Below are 16,749 nucleotides of genomic sequence, written 5' to 3' on the forward strand. Positions count from 1 at the left end.
CACTGTGCGCAGGGTGGCTTCCTGCTTGGAGCCTGGGGGTTAGGATGGGAGGTAGCCTGGGTTCTGAGGAAGTCCCTTGTCCTCATCCCAGGCTCACCTTGGCCTTTGGGATGAGAAAGGGACAGGGCCCCCAACAGGCCTGTCACCAAGACAAGGAGTCAAGAGGCCGTTACTGCATTCCCAACGCTTCTGCTTTTATTTGGAAAGGAAGTTGCAACAACAGTGGTTCCAGTTGCTCTTCGTCATTTTTCTCCTCTCCTCCCCCTGTATGTGTATGATTCTGGGGTCTATTTTTAATTAACTTTAGTTAAACACCTGTATGAAAATCACTTGTCAGCTATAATAAAAGGGAAGTCTGAATGAGGCCCTCTGGTTCCATGAAGATCTTTAAAGGGAAAGGGAAGTAAGGCTGGAGAGGGTGTAGGTAAGTTTTAGGATAAGTAAACTTAAAGTGTAAAATATATATCACCATTTTAGAAGCGGGTTTTTGGGTTTGCTTTCTCCCCCTACTTTATTGGGGAGGACTTGCCATTGCTTTTATCAAGTGCTTGCTAGCCATGGATGCCAACTAACTTCTTCGATTGAAGGCCGGAGGAGCATGTCTGGTTCCAGGAGCCGCCTGAGCAAGTCCTGGCATTCGGCCGAGATGCCCAGATGAGTGGGGAAGGACACCCTCTTCTGCTGCTGCCACAGCATCTTGGGGATGTCTGTGTCATCAAAAGGTAGGCTGGCACAGAGCATGACGTACAGGACCACGCCCATGCTCCAGACGTCACCCTTCTTGCTATCGTGGGGAATACCCTGAAGCACCTCTGGGGCGGCATAGGCTGTGCTGCCGCAGAAGGTCTGGCTCAGCTCCCGGCATGATTTGGGCAACACCTTGGCGAAGCCAAAGTCTGTCAGCTTCAGGTTGAAGCCCTGCAACAAAGCGTTCTCGCACTTGAGGTCCCGGTGAGCCACACCACAGCCATGGCAGTAGCGGATGGCCTCGACCATCTGACGGAAGAGGGCCTTGGCCCGGCTCTCGGGCAGTGGCCCCCCATTCAGCACACAGTCAAAGACATCCCCTCCTTCAGCCAGCTCCATCACCAGGTAGATTTTCCCGTCGGCAGACTCCAGCGTCTCGTACACTCGGATGATGTTCTTGTGGTCCAGGGTGCGGACAATCTGGAGCTCCCGAGGCAGGAATCTCTGGATAAACTCTACGGAAACAAGGGAAAAGAGATGGAGCATCAAGTGCAGAAGGGCCTAACTCCTCCCTCCTGTCTGCTGCCTTCCAACTTCTGTCTGCCTATCTCCCCACCATGTCTGGGTCTTGTGCCTTGGTTCCCTTTCATAGTCTTTAATGTTTGTCTGCTTGGACACTGCAAAGAATGTTCACCTCTATTGTTTTTGTAGTTAATTACTGAAAGGAACTACTCCCTGTCAGCCTCAGGGACTGTTGTGAGCAGCCTGTGAGACCATGGATATCAGTGCTTTTAGACTTTTAGACTATTAGGGACTTTTAGACAAGGCTATTGAATCTCAGTTACGAGGCCTGATTTGCCCACAGCGTGGTGAGCCCGCTCCTCTCACGTCTGCCTCCTGACCCACAGTTCTTTCCATGAGCCCTGTCTTTTCCCCATCTCTGCCTTCGTTGACTCCAGCTCCTGCCCTCTGCTAGCCCTGGCCATGGCCTCGCCAGTCTCTGTTCCCCTCCTGGAATAGGAAAGGCCTAGTGGGCTCCAGCTCTGCTTCTGAGGATCCTTCACCTCCTTCCACTTTAATCTTGGATTTTAGAGGGTGTGATTTTCCTGGACTCCCAGCATCCCTGTGTTCCCCACTGACCTACCCCAGAGCCACAGTCTCTCTTGCTTTCCTTGGTTCCAGACTAAAGGGGAGGAGGGAATGATCCTTCTGACTGGAGGAAGCAGCCACCCACCTCAGCCAGCCCTCGCTTCCTCCAAAGGGGCCCCAGCTCACCTTCTGGCCCTCCCATCTTGTCTATAATTTTAATCGCCACTTTTCTTTGGTGTTTTTTGGAAACTGCTTCTTTGACTTTTGAGTAGGTCCCTTCCCCAATGGTCTTGCCCAGCTGGTACCCATTGTAGAGCAGAAAGTCCTCCATGCTGTCTAGCACCTCCTTCCTTCCTATCACCCTCTCAGCTCATGCTGCCTCTGCGAGGCAGCTCTACTCCACCATCGCCCTTGGCCTGCTCCTTTTCATCCGCAGCCGCCCCCAGCGCTGTAACATTCTCCGTCTGGACACACAAGCCGCGGGTGGTGGGGAGGGAAAGGGTCAGACATTTTAAAACTCTGGCCCAATTGTGATGTAGATGTTGTGTGACTCTTGGCCAAAATGGGCAATGCCCCCTGCCTGCCCTCACCACCACCACCAAACCCAGAACGGGTTAAGTCACGGCTGCGCTCAGCCCCCGCGCCAGGTAGTGAGTCGCAGCCCCGCCTGTGGGGGGCGCTCCGGACGTCTGCGCGCGGCCCGGGATGCCGGGCTCCTTTCTGTGGACACAGCCTCCTGCTCCCCCATCGGGCAGCTGGGGGTCTGCGCGACCCATGGCAAGAGCCCTCCAACTACCGGCTCGCGCCGCGCTAAGTGCCAGGGCGGAGCGAGGTTCCCCGGCGGGAGGAACGGGTTCTATGAGGTCAGCGCGCCACGGCCCGTGTCACAATGCAGCCCTCCCCCTCGACGCCCGGGCCCCGACGCGCCGCAGACACCTGCCAGGCTCCGCCTGGACCGGAGCGTCCTCACGCGGCCAGGGCTCAGGCAGCTGCTTCCAGCCTTGGACCGGCCTCGGCCTCCGGCAGGTAAGGGACGGGCCACGGGGCGGGCGCGGGGAGGGGGCGCCCGGCGGCCCGCGAGCTGCCTGACCGCCACTCCCCGCGCAGAGCGCCCCGGGGCCCGGACATGAGTGCCCAGGAGGCCCCGCAGGGTCGGAGATTCCCCATTGAGGCCGGAGACTCCCCTGGCTTTGCCGCCCCCCGCGAGTCCCAGGACAGCTCGGAGCGGGTAGCTACGGAGCACAGCCCGGTCAGGTGAGGCCGGCGCCCCTCCCCGCCGCCCCACCCCGGCCCACTTTCCGTCCCCCGACCGCCCCACCCCCGCCCCACGTAAGGTCCCACATCCACGCCCGAACCTCTGGGACCCCAAGTGCACTCCCCGATGCGTCCCGTACAGGATGAGCCGGCCCCCGCCTCAGCGCCCCCTGTCGCGCCCCGCTTTCCCCAGGCCGCTTCGACGCTGCCCCGGCTGCCACTGCCTGACGCTGCTGCACGTGCCCATCGACGTCTACCTGGCCTTGGGCGGGAGCCCCCGGGTCCGCGCCACCTGAGTGCGCCTGTGCACCGCAGCTCCGCGGGAGCCGGGCGTGTACGAGGCCCGCCGCGGGCCACCACGCTGAGGTCGCGCGCGCCGAGCACGAGACAGTGATGCACATTTTAAAATAAAAGAACGGATGCACATTTTAATAAAGCACAGCATAAACTGTTCTTTCCACTCCGGGCTGGCCGTGTATGCTTATCCCGTCGGATCGGGCTGCCCGCTGCTCCGCCTCATCCAAAGGCATCTTCCCTTCTGCTGCCTCCTCACTTGGACCCAGCCCCAGGGGCCTGCCCTTCCGATTCCGCTTTCTTCTCCCTGGACACCAAGCCCTTCCCCCATTTCTTGCTGGTCATGATCCCTTTCAGGGCCGCCTTTCTGCTCAGGCTCTCTCTGCCCTCATCCATCTCCCCAACACTCTCCTTGGTTCTCCAGTAAAATTAGCATTACTGTGCTGGACTCTGGGGGCCCAGAGAAGCTTGGGACTGGAGGGGGTGGACAGAGAACTTAACGAGAATGGCTACCCACACCAGGCCCATTTAATTCTCCCAAGATGGAGTTTGGTTTTGCTACCTGCTGTTTTGTGACCCTGGGCACCTCTGGTTTTGTTGAAGGGGTTAGGGGCTGCCCCGTCCCTGTCCATCTTGAGCCTTGGTTTCTCCTAGGACTGGTGGGGCCAGAAGACTGGGGAAGAAGTCGTTTGAAAAACTTCGATTCCTTATTCCTTTTTACAGGTGAGGGAACTGAGCCTTAAGCAACGTGCCTGGGGTCCCCCAGACGACAGGTGATGCTAGTGCACTCCTCAGCGTCCTCAGACTTGAGGCCCCAAAATACATGCATAGGAGGGGCCCATGACAGGAAGGCTGCCTGGAAGCCGAATATTTCCCACTTTCCAATTTTGCTTTAATGAACCTGTATTATTTTAATATTGGAAAAAATGTATGTAACCCAAACGTCATGTTCAGTCTCCTGTCCCCTGAGATTTAAGTACGATTGACTCAACACCCCTCCTCTAATCCACATGGAGTAGAAGTCTAAGCCTCCCAGAGCACTTCAGATCCCGTGGTCACCAGAAAGGGCCACCCTTTTCAACTTCCACGACTTCCCTCCCAGGCAGTCCCAGATGTAGGAGGCTTATTGAAAGAAGAGAGGATGTTTGTCAAAAAGGATCTACTTGGACTTTAGACTTGACCATTCAGTGCCCCGGTCCTTTAACATCCTGGCTCTTAAAAGTGCCTCCATGCCTTTCTTTCCCCTTCACCAGAATAATCCCTGGCTTCAGGCCATAGTGCTGGCTTCTCTCTCCCTCCCTCCTCTCCCCCTTCACCCTTACCTCCTGGAGATGCCCCCCAACCTCCGCCCCGCCACCAGGACTCTCTGTTCTTCTATTAATTGAAGTAATCCAGCTGTTTCAATCCCCACCAAACTCCATGCAGGTCCTAGTCTGCTTAACAACCCATTCTGCTGCTCTGCAGAAAAAGGGCCTCCCTGCCAGTAAACAGTACTCACCCTCCTTAGGAGGCCCTTGTAATTTTAGAGAGAAAAAAAACAGCTTCTGTATTGATAAGGTCTCTCCATTGCAAGCAACTGATGTTAGCTTAAGCAAAAAAGGAATTGATTGTTTCAAGTTGCTGGGAAGGATATGTTAGTGATTAAAGGAAGAACTATAGGAACCAGGGCATTCATTGGGCTGGAATCAAGGATTCAACCCCACCAGAACTGTTGCTTTGTTCCTCTCATCCCTGATTATCTCCTCTGGGCAGGGAACATGGCAACATGGCTGCATCAGCTTAGAAATCCCAGGAAGGGGGAATTCCCTGGTGGGCCAGTGGTTAGGGCTCTGTGCTCCCAATGCAGGGGGCCCAGGTTCGATCCCTGGTCAGGGAACTAGATCCCGCATGCATGCCACAACTAAGAGTCCACATGCCACAACTAAGAAGACCACGTGCCGCAACTAAAGAGTCCACATGCTGCAACTAAAAGATCCCGCATGCCACAACTAAAGATCTCGCATGCTGCAACTAAGACCCGGCACAGCCTAAATAAAAAAAATTTAAAAAATCCTAGGAAGGGAGACCTGCTTTCTCCCAGTCTAGGTATACCTATCCCTGGGAAGGCCAGTGATTGGCCCTTCTTAAATCACATGCACATTCCTTGGGCCAATTACCACTGTCAGGGAGATGGGAGACTACAATTGACCAGGCTGAGCCACAGGTAAGCCTACACTTGAGATGCAAGCACAGCCAGGTGATTGACAGCATCACCAGAAAATAATGGGTAATGATGGAGAAAAAACATTCCAGGAGCAGAGACAGCTTATGTAAAGATCAAGTACCCCGGGAGGAAAAGAAGCCCGAAAAAAAGGGATAGAGAGTGGCAGGGGCCAGTGTAACAACTCAATTTGAAGGCAATGAGGAGCCTTAGAAAGTGTGACCAGGAGTTCTGTGTGACTGGGTTCTCCTTCAGGCTTTGTCCCTGTTTCATTCAATACAAGTCTACCAGCCAGGCCTGTGCAGGACACTGGGGATTCAGCGATGAACCTGACAGACATGGGCCTTGACCCTCATGGAACTCACATGGCCTAGCAATGACCTGCTGGGAGGCAAATCCCTTCCCTCTGGGCCCATTTCCTCACTAGTTTAAAAAAAAAAAAAGCACCAGTGATCTCTATGGACCTTGCCAGCCCACAAATGCTGAATCCTTCCATTCTTCCTTTCTCTCTTATCTCCCTCACTTCCTTTCTCCAATCTTCTTGACACTCCTTTCCTTTAAAAAAAGATTTACTGGGACTTCCTTGATGGCACAGTGGTTAAGAATCTGCCTGCCAATGCAGGGAACATGGGTTCAATCCCTGATGTGGGAAGGTCCCACATGCCACGGAGCAACTAAGCCTGTGCGCCACAACTACTGAGCCTGCGCTCTAGAGCCCGTGAGCCACAACTACAGAGTCCACACGCCATAACTACTGAAGCCCGCGCACTCTAGGGCCTGCGTGCCGCAACTACTGAAGCCCATGCACCTAGAGCCCATGCTCCACAACAAGAGAAGCCACCGCAATGAGAAGCCTGCTCACCCCACTCGCCACAACTAGAGAAAGCCAGCACGCAGCAACGAAGATCCAATGCAGCCAAAAAAATTATTTTAATTTTAAAAATAAAATAAAATTTAAAAAGATTTACTAGTGGCCTAGTGGTTAGGATTCCGGGCTTTCACAGCTGTGGCACGGGTTCAATCCCTGGTCAGGGAACTGAGATCCCGCATGCTGTGTGGCGTGGCCAAAAAAGGAAAAAGAAAAACAAACAAACAAAAAAGATTTACTGCTACCTCCCGTATGCTTGGTTAGTGGGGGATGCAAAGAATACAGACAAACACCTTGCCAGTGGGCCAGACCCTGGGGCTACATAGCTCTAGAATGGCCATGAGCAAGGGGAAAGGGCATTCCAGGTGGAAGGAACACTGTGGACAAAGGCCTTGAGGCAGGAAAGCGGAGGACAATTTCAAGGAACTCAGTTCAATCAACTTTCACCAACACCTACCTGGGCCACACGAGGTGCTGAGAACCCAGGCCTTTATCTGACAGATCCCTTGCCCTTGCAGAGCTCAGAATTCAAGGGATCCAGGGATGAGTTAACAGAAGAGAAGCTGAATCAGGGAGGCCTTGTGTTTGAACTTTGTTCTGTAGGTGACAGGGAGAACGACAGGCTCCAACCTTGGTCACTTCACTCTATTTTTCTTCTCCTTTTCCATCATGTTCTCTGTTGCTTCTTCCTTTTTTCTCCCTGGAAAAGTCACTGGCCTAAACTCTAGTCCTAGATTTGAGTCCTGATTGCCATTTACTAGCTGTGCAAACTTGGGCTACATACTTAGCCTCTCTGAGTCTCTATTTCCAAATCTGTAAAATGGGGCTAATGAAACCTGGTGGAAGCTTTCAGTAAAGTCATGCACATAGAGCACCAGGCAGGAATGTCGGGCACCACTAGCACTGAGCAAGAGGCTGCTGCTGCTCCTACCTTTGGCTTCAAGGGACAGCAGAGAGCCAGCCAGCCGTGTCCCCAGGGGCTGGGTGATGCCCAGCCTTGGAGAGGGTTGGGGAATCTCTCTCGCCTCCCTCTGCCAAGTTCCTGGCAGTCCTGCTCAGGTGCTGAGGAACTTGGTGGGGGGGGGGGGGGTCATTTCCAGGGGAATCCCCAGGTTGGAAAGGCAGAACTGCCTCCCTCACCCTAGAGGGTAAAGCTTTCCCCAGACCCCCAGGCAGGACCCCCTCATCCCAGCCTCATTCTCAGCTTGAGGAATGAGGAGGGGCCCAGGGGAAGGAGGATACTTGAATCACTGCCTTCCCTGACTTCTCTCTCAGACACCTTATTAGACAGCCCCTCCCTAAGGGACCCTCTTTTAGAAGGAGGGGGCGAAGTACAGATGGACCCCCCCAGGTTACCATGGAGATGGCAGGGAAAGGGTTGCTATATCTCCATGGCAACAATTGACGTCAGCGCTACCCTTTCCCATCGCTTGATATGAGAAGGGGGCAGCCACCCCAACCACAAGCAAATCTCCCACAAAGCCTCCTCCCTTTACTGAGCCAATCAACCAAGGGGTCGACAGGCTTAATATAGCACAGGAGTTAAAAGCACAGACTCTGATGTCAGTCAAACCTTGGTTCAAATCCTCTTTCTGCATCGTTTTAGCTGTTTGAATTTGAGCAAGTCCCTTAACCATGGAAGTCTAGTATGTACAACAGGGATAGTAAGCTACATGCCTCCGAGGGTTAATGTGAGGACTGCAGGGGATCATGCAGGTAATAGGCAGTGGGCCAGCTCGTGGGAAGTGCACACTGATGTTAGTGACTCTCTAGAGTCCTGGGGACTTGTCAGGGCATTGTGGCTTCTCAGATACAGACTTGAAGCCCCTAAAAGGCCCCCAGAACTCCTAAGGACTGGGCCCTGAGTTTGAGCATTCAGAACTGGGGGGTCTCAAGGTGAAGCCAGAGACAGTGGAGCTTCCAGACTCTGAGGAAACCCCAATGCCACTTTCCCTGCAACCCCATCACATCTGGACCCTGACCCAACTTCCCCTTCCTGCCCCCGCCCGCCTCCTCCTAGGCCTCCTTAGCAGGTATCTAACGCTTGGGACTCCATCCGCTCCTCTAGGAGAAAGCAGGGATGAGGGCCGTGGGAAGACTTCAGGCAACCTAACACCAGGTAGATCAGTGGGTTGGACCCCACAGGAATATGGGTGTCCCAGCTCCCACTGGCCTCTCCTCACCTGCCCTTGGGGTAAGGACATTGGAATCATTCTCACTCCCTCTCTCTTCTCCAATCCCCAGTTCTGGTGCCCACAGTCTATTCTGCTTCAATTCCACCGCACTGCCCTGAATCAGACCCCCATCGCTACTCATCTTGATTACTCCAGTAGCCCCCTAACCGGTCTTGTGCTTCCTTCCCTGCTTGATTCCTCTAGCCCAGAATTATTCTATAAAGACCACAACCCAGCCATGTAATTCTCCTATTTAAATCTCATCAATGGCTTCTTTACATCACTTGTCCAGCCACGTGGACACCCCTGAGTTCTTCACAAAACCTTCTTCCCACCTTTCAGCACATTGTTCCTTCTGCCTGGAATAGCCTCCTCCCATCCCCCTTACCTCTCAGATCTCCACCAATTGTCACTCCTCAAAGAAGCCTCCTCTGACCACCTGTCCTTCCCCTCCCATAGCACCTGCTTGTCCCACTGTGTACTCATCTCTTCCTTGATCCCTGTTGAATGCCTGTTTACCCCGTTACACTATGGACTCACGGAGGGCAGGGGCTGTGTCATATTCATCCTAACATCCCGGGGCCTAGAATGGAAGGGTTCAGGAGTTGGTAGAATGTCTGCAGATTAGACTGGCTAGTGAATGACTGCTTGATAGGTCTACAGAGAGGCTGAGCACTGAGAGGAGAAGGAATAGCAGAGCCAGCTGGGGGATCTGGGATGGCTTCCCTAAGGAACCGACACTGGAACTGAGATGAGAAGCAGTTACCCAGACAAGGACATGGCGGTGGGAAATATCCCTGGCCCTGGGACTTGTCTGTGCCACGAGTGAACGTGGTGCTGAAGACACGGTGAAGAGGGACATATTCACGTTTTGGAAAGACAACCCTGGCTGCTCTGTGAGAACAGACCACGTAAGAGATTGAGAGTAGCAGCGGGGAGATCATTCAGGAGGCTGCTGCAGGCTCCCAGGTGAAAGGCGATGGGGCCTTGGACCAGGTGTTAGCAGTGGAGAGGGAGAGAAGCAATTGGATTTTAGACATATCCTGGAGAGGACAGGATTTCGCAACTGCTTGAATATGAAAAGGGAGGGACAGGGAAGAGTCTAGAACCAAGCCCAGGTTTCCAGTTCAGGCAACCGAGAAAACGGCCAAGCTGGGGAACATGGGAGGAAGGGCAGGTGTGGGGCATGTTTGCTGTGAGGTGAAACATCCAGGGGGACGGGGCCAGGAGATAGGTGTTGGGCAGGGAAGAGAGGCTTGGGCTGAAAGAGAGAAGTGAGTCTCTGGCACAGGTGGGCACCAAAGGCATGGGAATGCATGAGATCCCCTGGGACAGACCGTAGAAGGCCCAAGAACACCCATGATTAGGCAGTGAGTGAAGGATGAGAAATTTGCCATGTGGTGGCAACCACACGGTTGCAAATAAATAGCAAAAAAATCAAGAGTCCACAGTGTCCAGAAAAACAAGGGCACAAAAGTGTTTCAAATAGGAGGGAGTGTTTGTGTCGAAGTCAGCCACTGCTAAGGGGTCAAATCAGATAAAGACTCACGAGCATCCCTTGGATTTAGCAACAGGGAGGTCAGTGGTGACCTTGACGAGCTGTCCCTGTGGAATGGCGGGGGAGGAAGCCAGACTGCAGGGGTTGGGTGAGGAAGTGGAAACGTGTGTACACAACTCTTTCAAGAATGTTGGCTGTGAAGGGGAGCTGGAGAAGGACCTGGGGTCGAAGGAGGGCTTTCTTCTTTTTCAAACATAGGAAAGACTAGAGCCTGTTTGTTTGCTGCTGGGAAGGAGCCATCAGGGAGGGAGAGCTTGGAAATAGGTAAAGGAGGAAGGAATGAGAGGAGGGAAATTCCCCAAGGAGGGAAAAGAGGAGGTGGAATCCCCAAATATGGCCACACAATTGGCGGGGGGCAAGTCAGGGCCGTACAGGGCTCTGGGGGCTCAGAACAGCTGCCCACTCTCCCCAGCAGCCAGTGTGAGTCACTGGGGGGAAATAGCCCAAACAGGCAGTGTGGGAAAGGGAGCGGGGCCAGCATGCTCCTCAGGATCCCCAGAGGGTGGGGCAGCAGGGCCCAGCCTGGGCTCTGAGCCCGGAACCCCATGCCCTGAGCAGGACAAGGGCACAGAGAGGTTGTCTCACCCTTTGTAAGGATGGGCAGAGTAGTAGGAAGCCTGGGTCCTACTACTGGCTTTTCTCTGCCCCTCTCTGAAACTGTTTTCCTTTCTGCAAAAAATGTGGGCTTTTAATTTTTTTTTTGGCGGGAGGGAGGGGGGGTGGGGCCGGGGGAGGTGTCAGGGACCCTTTCTAGCTTCCTTCCAGAAATATATGTGTGTTTGAACTTTGCAAACAGTTTCGGGCCTCCTAAGTCTCCACAAACTCATTCCTGGCTTCCAGATAAGAACTCCTGAACTAGAGGTGGCTGAGGAGCCTACTGCCTCTGATATCTAAGAGTGCCCCAGAGCAGGGGAAAGGCTCTTGTAAGGGCCATGGGGGCAGAGGTGGGAGGCTCTTAAGCCCGGGCGCAGTGAGGCCTTTTGAGGTGTGGTTTCTTCCTGAACACACCACCAGGGGTGTGTAAGCAGAAGCTGGAGGCCCCTGGGTGAAATAAGGAAGGGTTTATCCAAACGGCAGCTGACCTTCCTATCCTGGGCCCCCTCTTGCTGCCTCTGCCTGTCCTTGCCTTTCTGTCCCTGATCCTGGGGGAGGAGGGTCTCAGGGGATCCTCCAGCACTGGTGACCAACCCCCTCCCACTGAAGCAGCTGAAGACAGACCACGGACTAGACCCCGCCAGAGGGTCTGGCGCTGCCCCACCCAGCTCTGCCAGCTGACGCCTCCTGCTAAAAACAGCGGGGCCCGGGGGGACTATGGGTTTTCAGGCCTCCCCCTCCAAGTCCCAGCAGGTATTAAAGAGGCCGAAGCCGGGCCAGGCGGACTGGACACTATGCTATTCACCGAGACTGCCCACTTCGTGGTGAATTTTCTTCTCTCTCGGTGAGGGGGCCCGGGGGAGGGTGCCGGCGCGATGAAGGGCCCCGGTCTGGCAGCTGGGGGGGAGGAGGAGTCCAGATCCTTGGGAAGGCCCCGAGGGGGGCCTCCAATCCCCCTCCCCACCCCTCTACATGGGCCAGGAGTGACCCCGATCCTCGCGCCGCCGCGTCTGACACGAGGCGGCCGCCTGCTCCCCGCCCGTCGTGCCTCCTGGGGTGACCGCTGCCCGTCTACCCCGCAGGCGCCCCCGGGCCACGCCCCCGCGCCGCCTTGACCAGGAGTTGTGTTTCTGGGGCTGCCGGGGCCCGGCCATGCCGGCGCCCGCCTCCCACCGCAGCCTGGGCGGCTACTGGCTGAGCCCGCAGCGCCGCCGCCCGCCGGGCGCCGCCTGGCGCTGGCCGGCGCGCAACCTCCTGCTGCTGCTGCTGCCGGGTGCCAGAGGGCTGGCGGACGTACCCTCGGCGCGTTAGCCCAGCTGCTACGGCGCGCGCTCGCGCCTCATGTGAGTGCGCGGGGCGGGGCGGAAGCCCTGGGTGGGAGGGGCGGTGCCTACGGCAGGGGAGGGGTCTGTGGGAAGGGGCGGACCCCCAGACGCGAGGGTCGGACAGGGGTTGGATAGGCTGGGCTTGACTGTGCCTAGGAGCGGGAGGAGTGGGCGGAACTGGGTGGGAAGGGCGGGGCCTGAAGCGGCTGACCACGGAAGGGACTAGGCGAAGCGGACGTAGACCCAGAAGGGGCGGGGAGCCTTGCCGCCGTCCTGTCGGCCCAATTTTCCCTCCCTCCAGGTGGAAGCACCGGTGGCAGAATATTAACTACCAATATCTGGGCAAGAGGAAGAGACATCTAGTTCCCCTGCGCCCGTGAGAGCCGGTGAGGGGCGGGGCCAGAAGAGGGCGCGATCTCGGAGGGGCGGGTCTAGAGGCGGGGCCTGACGGAGGTTGGGGTGGGGAAAGGGTGATACCCGGGCCCGAGGTTGGTCCGCCCTGCCTTACAGGCTCGAGGACCCAGAGGGGTTGAGCCGCAGTGAGAGAGGCCCTGCGGGCCGGGCGTGGGTTTCTTCGGGGTTATTCATCCCTGCCCTTCTCAAACCACCACAAACATTTTTTGGAAAATTGACAGATTCGACTATATTAAAATTTCTGTTCATCAAAAGACAACTAAAGTAGTAAAATAGAGTTCCAAAGAGGGCTCTTCAAACATAATGCCAACTTGGTGCCCCGCGCAGGGAGTGTGGGAACCAGAATAGGTCATGACCTTGGGCACCAACTGGGTCGGTCCCAGGACAGGAGTCACCCCAGCCCCAGGCCTGATGACCAAACTGAATGACCTAAGGGAAGCGGCCTGCTTGAAGGACACTGTCCTGTGTGTGTCTGTGTGTGCTTCATATTTTGGGGCATCTCTGAATGTTTGCATCACCTCTGAGCATGGCTCTTTTTCTCTGTGTGTCTGTCTATCCCTGGTCTCTGTGTCCATTTATTTCTTCAACAAATATTTATCAAGGGTCTATTTTAGAGGGTTGTGCCAGGTTTATACTCTGAGTCATTGAGTTCACATTGGTGAAAGGAACAGTTGAAGTCCCTGTCCTCATGGCACTTACATTCTGGTTGGGAAGACCACAATAAAAAGAAGTCAGAGGTATGGGGACTTCCTTGGTGGTCCAGTAGGTAAGACTCCGTGCTCCCAATGCAGGGGGCCCAGGTTCGATCCCTGGTCAGGGAACTAGATCCCACATGCATGCTGCAACTAAGAAGCGCACATGCCGCAACTGAAAGATCCCGCATGCCACAACGAAGATCCTGCGTGCCGCAACTAAGACCCGGAGCAGCCAAAATAAATAAATAAATATTTAAAAGAAAAGAAAAAAAAGAGATAAACAATGTGCTCTGTCTGAGAAGATCGAGGTGGGCCAGGTGCTACATTATATGGAGTGGGCAAGGACTGTGTCTTGTTCACAGATCTAGAACAGTGCCTGACTCATAACTGGGGCTCACTAAAGATTGCATGAATGAATTGGTTGGCCGAGAGGTCCTGTCTGAGGAGGTAACTCTTTTTTTTTTTTTTTTCATGTTAAACACAAGGTTTATTTTAAGTACGAGTCCACTATGTGCTATACTGACAGTAGATACAGGGCCAAAATAAGTTTGTAAATATTCATACACATGTAAAAAAGACTACAACTTACACATACTTTATTTACTTGGTTGAAAGCCTTATGGTATATAAAATGCTTTCTATAGTTGATCTCGGCTTTGTTCACACCGAAGTGAGTTGTATCTGGGTTTTCTGTGCTCAAGACTGCTCAATTGCTGCTGCTGCTGCCGCTGTTGGTTTGTTTTCTTTCAGGATCAAGGTGGGTACTTTCATATAAAATCTTGTTTTTAATTCCTTCTCTGGCAAGTCTTTCCTGGATTCTTAGCTTTGCATAATTATACCTACAATGGAACCAGCATCCTAAAGTCACCAAGATAAATCCTCCTATTCCAACGTCACATGATCTTCTAATTCTACCTTCCCCTTCCCGGGCTCCCTGGCCTCCGGCGCAGCCGCCATGGGAACAGTCGGCGCCTCCCCCCAGAGGAGGTAACTCTTAATCAAGGCTTGAAGGATGAGAGATCAGCCACTCCAGACCTGGGAAGAGTGTTCTGGGTGGAGGGAACAGCATGCATATGTCTCGTGGGTGGCCCTTTGCCCCTGGCTGTCTGTCCTGGAATACCCCTTTGGCTATGTCTCTGTTCCTGGCTGTTGTCTCTGTGATCTTGGGAGCCATGGGGCAGGTTTAAACAAGGCCCCTCCAGGCTCTCTGGAAGTGAGGTCACTGCTGAGCTCATGCACTCCACTGGCCCACTCTGGCCTAACCAGCCTAGTCTGGACATTCCCCTGGAAGCAATCCCTCCCCTCAGCAGCCTCTGTCCCACGATCTCTGGCTCCTTCCCAGGATAGCATCCTGCAGTCTGGAAGGAAGTCCTTCGTCCTGTGTAACCACAGTCCCTGCTGGGGCAACCGCAGCCCTTTCCTCTCATTCTGCCTCATGGGCCAAGAGGAGGAGATGGGCTGGCCCTGCGGCAGCAGATCCTGCCTGGACAGAGAGCCCAGTAAAGACCTGACAGAGTGGAGGTGACAACCCCTCTGCAGCCCAGGGAGGTGAACCTCAGAGGGAAAGAGACCATCACTCATCTTAGGAGCCTCTGCCACATCCATTATTTCATTTAATCCTTCAGTATCCCATTTTTTAGATGGAAACTCAGGCAGGTCCAGAAAGGAAAACATGGCAGAACTGGGACCAGAACCCAGGTCTCTTGATAGAATAGTTATAATCCTAACAACTCATATTTATTCCACATTTACTTTCAGCCAGTTATTATGCTAACACTTCGCAGGCCTCGTCACAACCCTTTGAGGTGGGTACCATTGTTATTCCCATTATTCTCAGGTAAGGAGACTGATCAGGGCTCAGAGCCATTAAATGACTTGCCCGAGGACAGCCAGCGAGTTCACAGCAGAGCTGCACGAGAGCCCAGACAGTCTAGGGTGCTCAGCTACACAGCCTGTGCCCCAGGTCCCAGAGGAGTGTCACGGATGTCTGTTTTCCAGGGATTTGGGAAGACAGGCTTCAGGTTCATCTCATCATGGTCCCGAGGCTAACTTGTGCCAAGCCAGGATGAGCTGGAAGATGGCCTGGGAACACTGCACAGTCCTGTGTCCCCTCTCAGTGGATGAAGATTGTCCGCCTTTGCCCTCTCCCCGGGCGTCTCCATGTTTCCGCCCTTCACTGCCCGAATAAAGCAGCTTTCACTGCTCTCTGGCTCTCCCTACTTTGGGGGATGATGATCTCTGTTCTCCCCATCCACACACACTGAGTTAGACTGAACCCACAGGGCTGAGAGGGCCTCTGTAGCCACCCCTGAATGTCCCACTGCACCCATGACCACCCCCCATGGGGTAGACTGGGTGAACCCGACTTGTTCCTGCTCCCCAGACTCTCACAGGCCATAGAAAGAGAATGGCAGAGACATATGCCAGCTCAGTAAAGTGCCACAGAGGGTGACATTAGTTTGTTTGGGGCACAGTGACTCCTCTGGAAGATCAAGAAAGCCTTTTGGAGGGGTACCTTGAGCTGAATCTTGACAGATGGGCAGGCCCTACACACGGAGTAGCAATCCAAGAAGAACTGGCAGCATGGAGAAAGGCTTGGTGATTTGCAGCCTGAAATGGTATCATCAAAGCGGTCATCCTGCTGAGAGAACCGTGAGACTGGCAGCCAGGTGGGCTCTGCCTAAGATGAAGCTAGCTGGGCCTGCAGCTTCAAAGACCTTGAAGGCCAGGCCAAGGAGGTGGACATTCTCCAAGAGGAAGTAGGGAGCCATGGACAGGTTTAAAGCAAGGGAGGGACATGGTCCCATCGTGGCATCTCTAAGCCTAGAGCCCTCCCAGGGTCTCAGAGTCCACTCTGGTGGGCAACAAGTGGTCTCTGGCCCTCAACTAGGTCCAAGGCCCTGAGCACCTGTCCCTGTGTTCCCCATTACACACTCTCACAGGTCCTACCTGGGACTGAGGCTGGGAGTGGATCCAGCTCATGCCTCCCCGCAGGGGTTCGGCAGAGGGTGCCGATGGCTAAAGGAAGGAGTCTTCGGGTGTCCACCCTGACTCACGCACTGTGGTCAACAGCAGCCCACTCCCCACTCCGTAAGACCCACTTATGACCCCTCCCCTGCCCTGTTGGGAGGGGTCCACTCTCCACACTCAGCGGACCCCTAGAGCCGTCTCCCTTCCTCCTCTAGCCCCTCTCCCTCCACATGGAACCTCGCCCCCATCTCTGGTTCTCTCCGCTCCCTGAATGTCTCTGCACTTCATCTCCCCTGCCCTCTGCCCTTGCCTAGTTCAGGCCACCTTTGCCATTGTCTGGACCAGTCTGATCAACTCTTCCCTGGTTTATCTCGCCTCCAACTCTGTCCTTTCTAATCTGTGTCCTGAGCCTGTTTTTCTGTGTCTTGTAGGTCCCTGTGGGACATCCGGGGTGATCTCCAAGGGCAGCCAGAGTTCTGGAGAGATCTGGGCTGGAGATAGAGATTTCATAACGGTCAGCATATAGATTCTCTCATAAATACACATAGAAAAGGATAGAGGAGAGGGACTTCCCTGATGGTCCAGTGGTTAAGACTCCGCACTCCCAATGTAGGGGGCACGGGTTTG

General features: G+C 54.5%; 3 protein-coding genes and 1 long non-coding RNA gene across 4 annotated transcripts in view; 2 read left to right on the forward strand and 2 right to left on the reverse strand.

Moving 5' to 3' along the window:
* The window catches only part of LOC309637447, a 188,285-nt gene that overhangs the window by 124,412 nt on the left and 47,124 nt on the right, over positions 1-16,749 (forward strand). The gene's annotated exons all lie outside the window — the stretch shown is intronic.
* TSSK3 (testis specific serine kinase 3) lies at positions 15-2,142 on the reverse strand. The gene is made up of 2 exons (XM_082432090.1): positions 1,963-2,142; positions 15-1,202 (listed from the first exon to the last, which is right to left on the reverse strand). Exons 1-2 carry the CDS (start codon positions 2,105-2,107, stop codon positions 541-543), a joined length of 807 nt encoding a protein of 268 aa, XP_082288216.1. The 5' UTR covers positions 2,108-2,142; the 3' UTR covers positions 15-540.
* FAM229A (family with sequence similarity 229 member A) lies at positions 2,323-15,371 on the forward strand. Its single transcript, XM_082432082.1, has 7 exons — positions 2,323-2,802; positions 2,884-3,030; positions 3,224-10,388; positions 11,328-11,562; positions 11,801-12,061; positions 12,345-12,429; positions 15,151-15,371. The coding sequence occupies exons 1-3, from the start codon at positions 2,666-2,668 to the stop codon at positions 3,324-3,326; spliced, it is 387 nt and encodes a 128-aa protein (XP_082288208.1). The 5' UTR covers positions 2,323-2,665; the 3' UTR covers positions 3,327-10,388; positions 11,328-11,562; positions 11,801-12,061; positions 12,345-12,429; positions 15,151-15,371.
* On the reverse strand, positions 13,732-16,134 carry LOC309642487 (uncharacterized protein; the record flags this gene model as incomplete). The annotated part of the gene is made up of 3 exons (XM_082424089.1): positions 13,732-14,143; positions 15,668-15,790; positions 16,102-16,134. The coding sequence occupies 3 exons, from the start codon at positions 16,132-16,134 to the stop codon at positions 13,859-13,861; spliced, it is 441 nt and encodes a 146-aa protein (XP_082280215.1). The 3' UTR covers positions 13,732-13,858.

This window comes from Balaenoptera physalus (assembly GCF_965194825.1).
Source record: "Balaenoptera physalus genome assembly, chromosome: 1".
Classification (NCBI taxonomy): domain Eukaryota; kingdom Metazoa; phylum Chordata; class Mammalia; order Artiodactyla; family Balaenopteridae; genus Balaenoptera; species Balaenoptera physalus.

Bases quoted from the DNA above. Each gene is read 5' to 3' on its own strand.
- TSSK3 (XM_082432090.1), bottom strand. From the start codon at position 2,107: ATGGAGGACTTTCTGCTCTACAATGGGTACCAGCTGGGCAAGACCATT. The intron at 1,203-1,962 runs GTGAGCTGGGGC...TTGTTTCCGTAG, and splicing joins CAAGATGGGAGGGCCAGAAG to AGTTTATCCAGAGATTCCTG.
- FAM229A (XM_082432082.1), top strand. From the start codon at position 2,666: ATGCAGCCCTCCCCCTCGACGCCCGGGCCCCGACGCGCCGCAGACACC. The intron at 2,803-2,883 runs GTAAGGGACGGG...CTCCCCGCGCAG, and splicing joins CCGGCCTCGGCCTCCGGCAG to AGCGCCCCGGGGCCCGGACA. The intron at 3,031-3,223 runs GTGAGGCCGGCG...CGCTTTCCCCAG, and splicing joins ACGGAGCACAGCCCGGTCAG to GCCGCTTCGACGCTGCCCCG.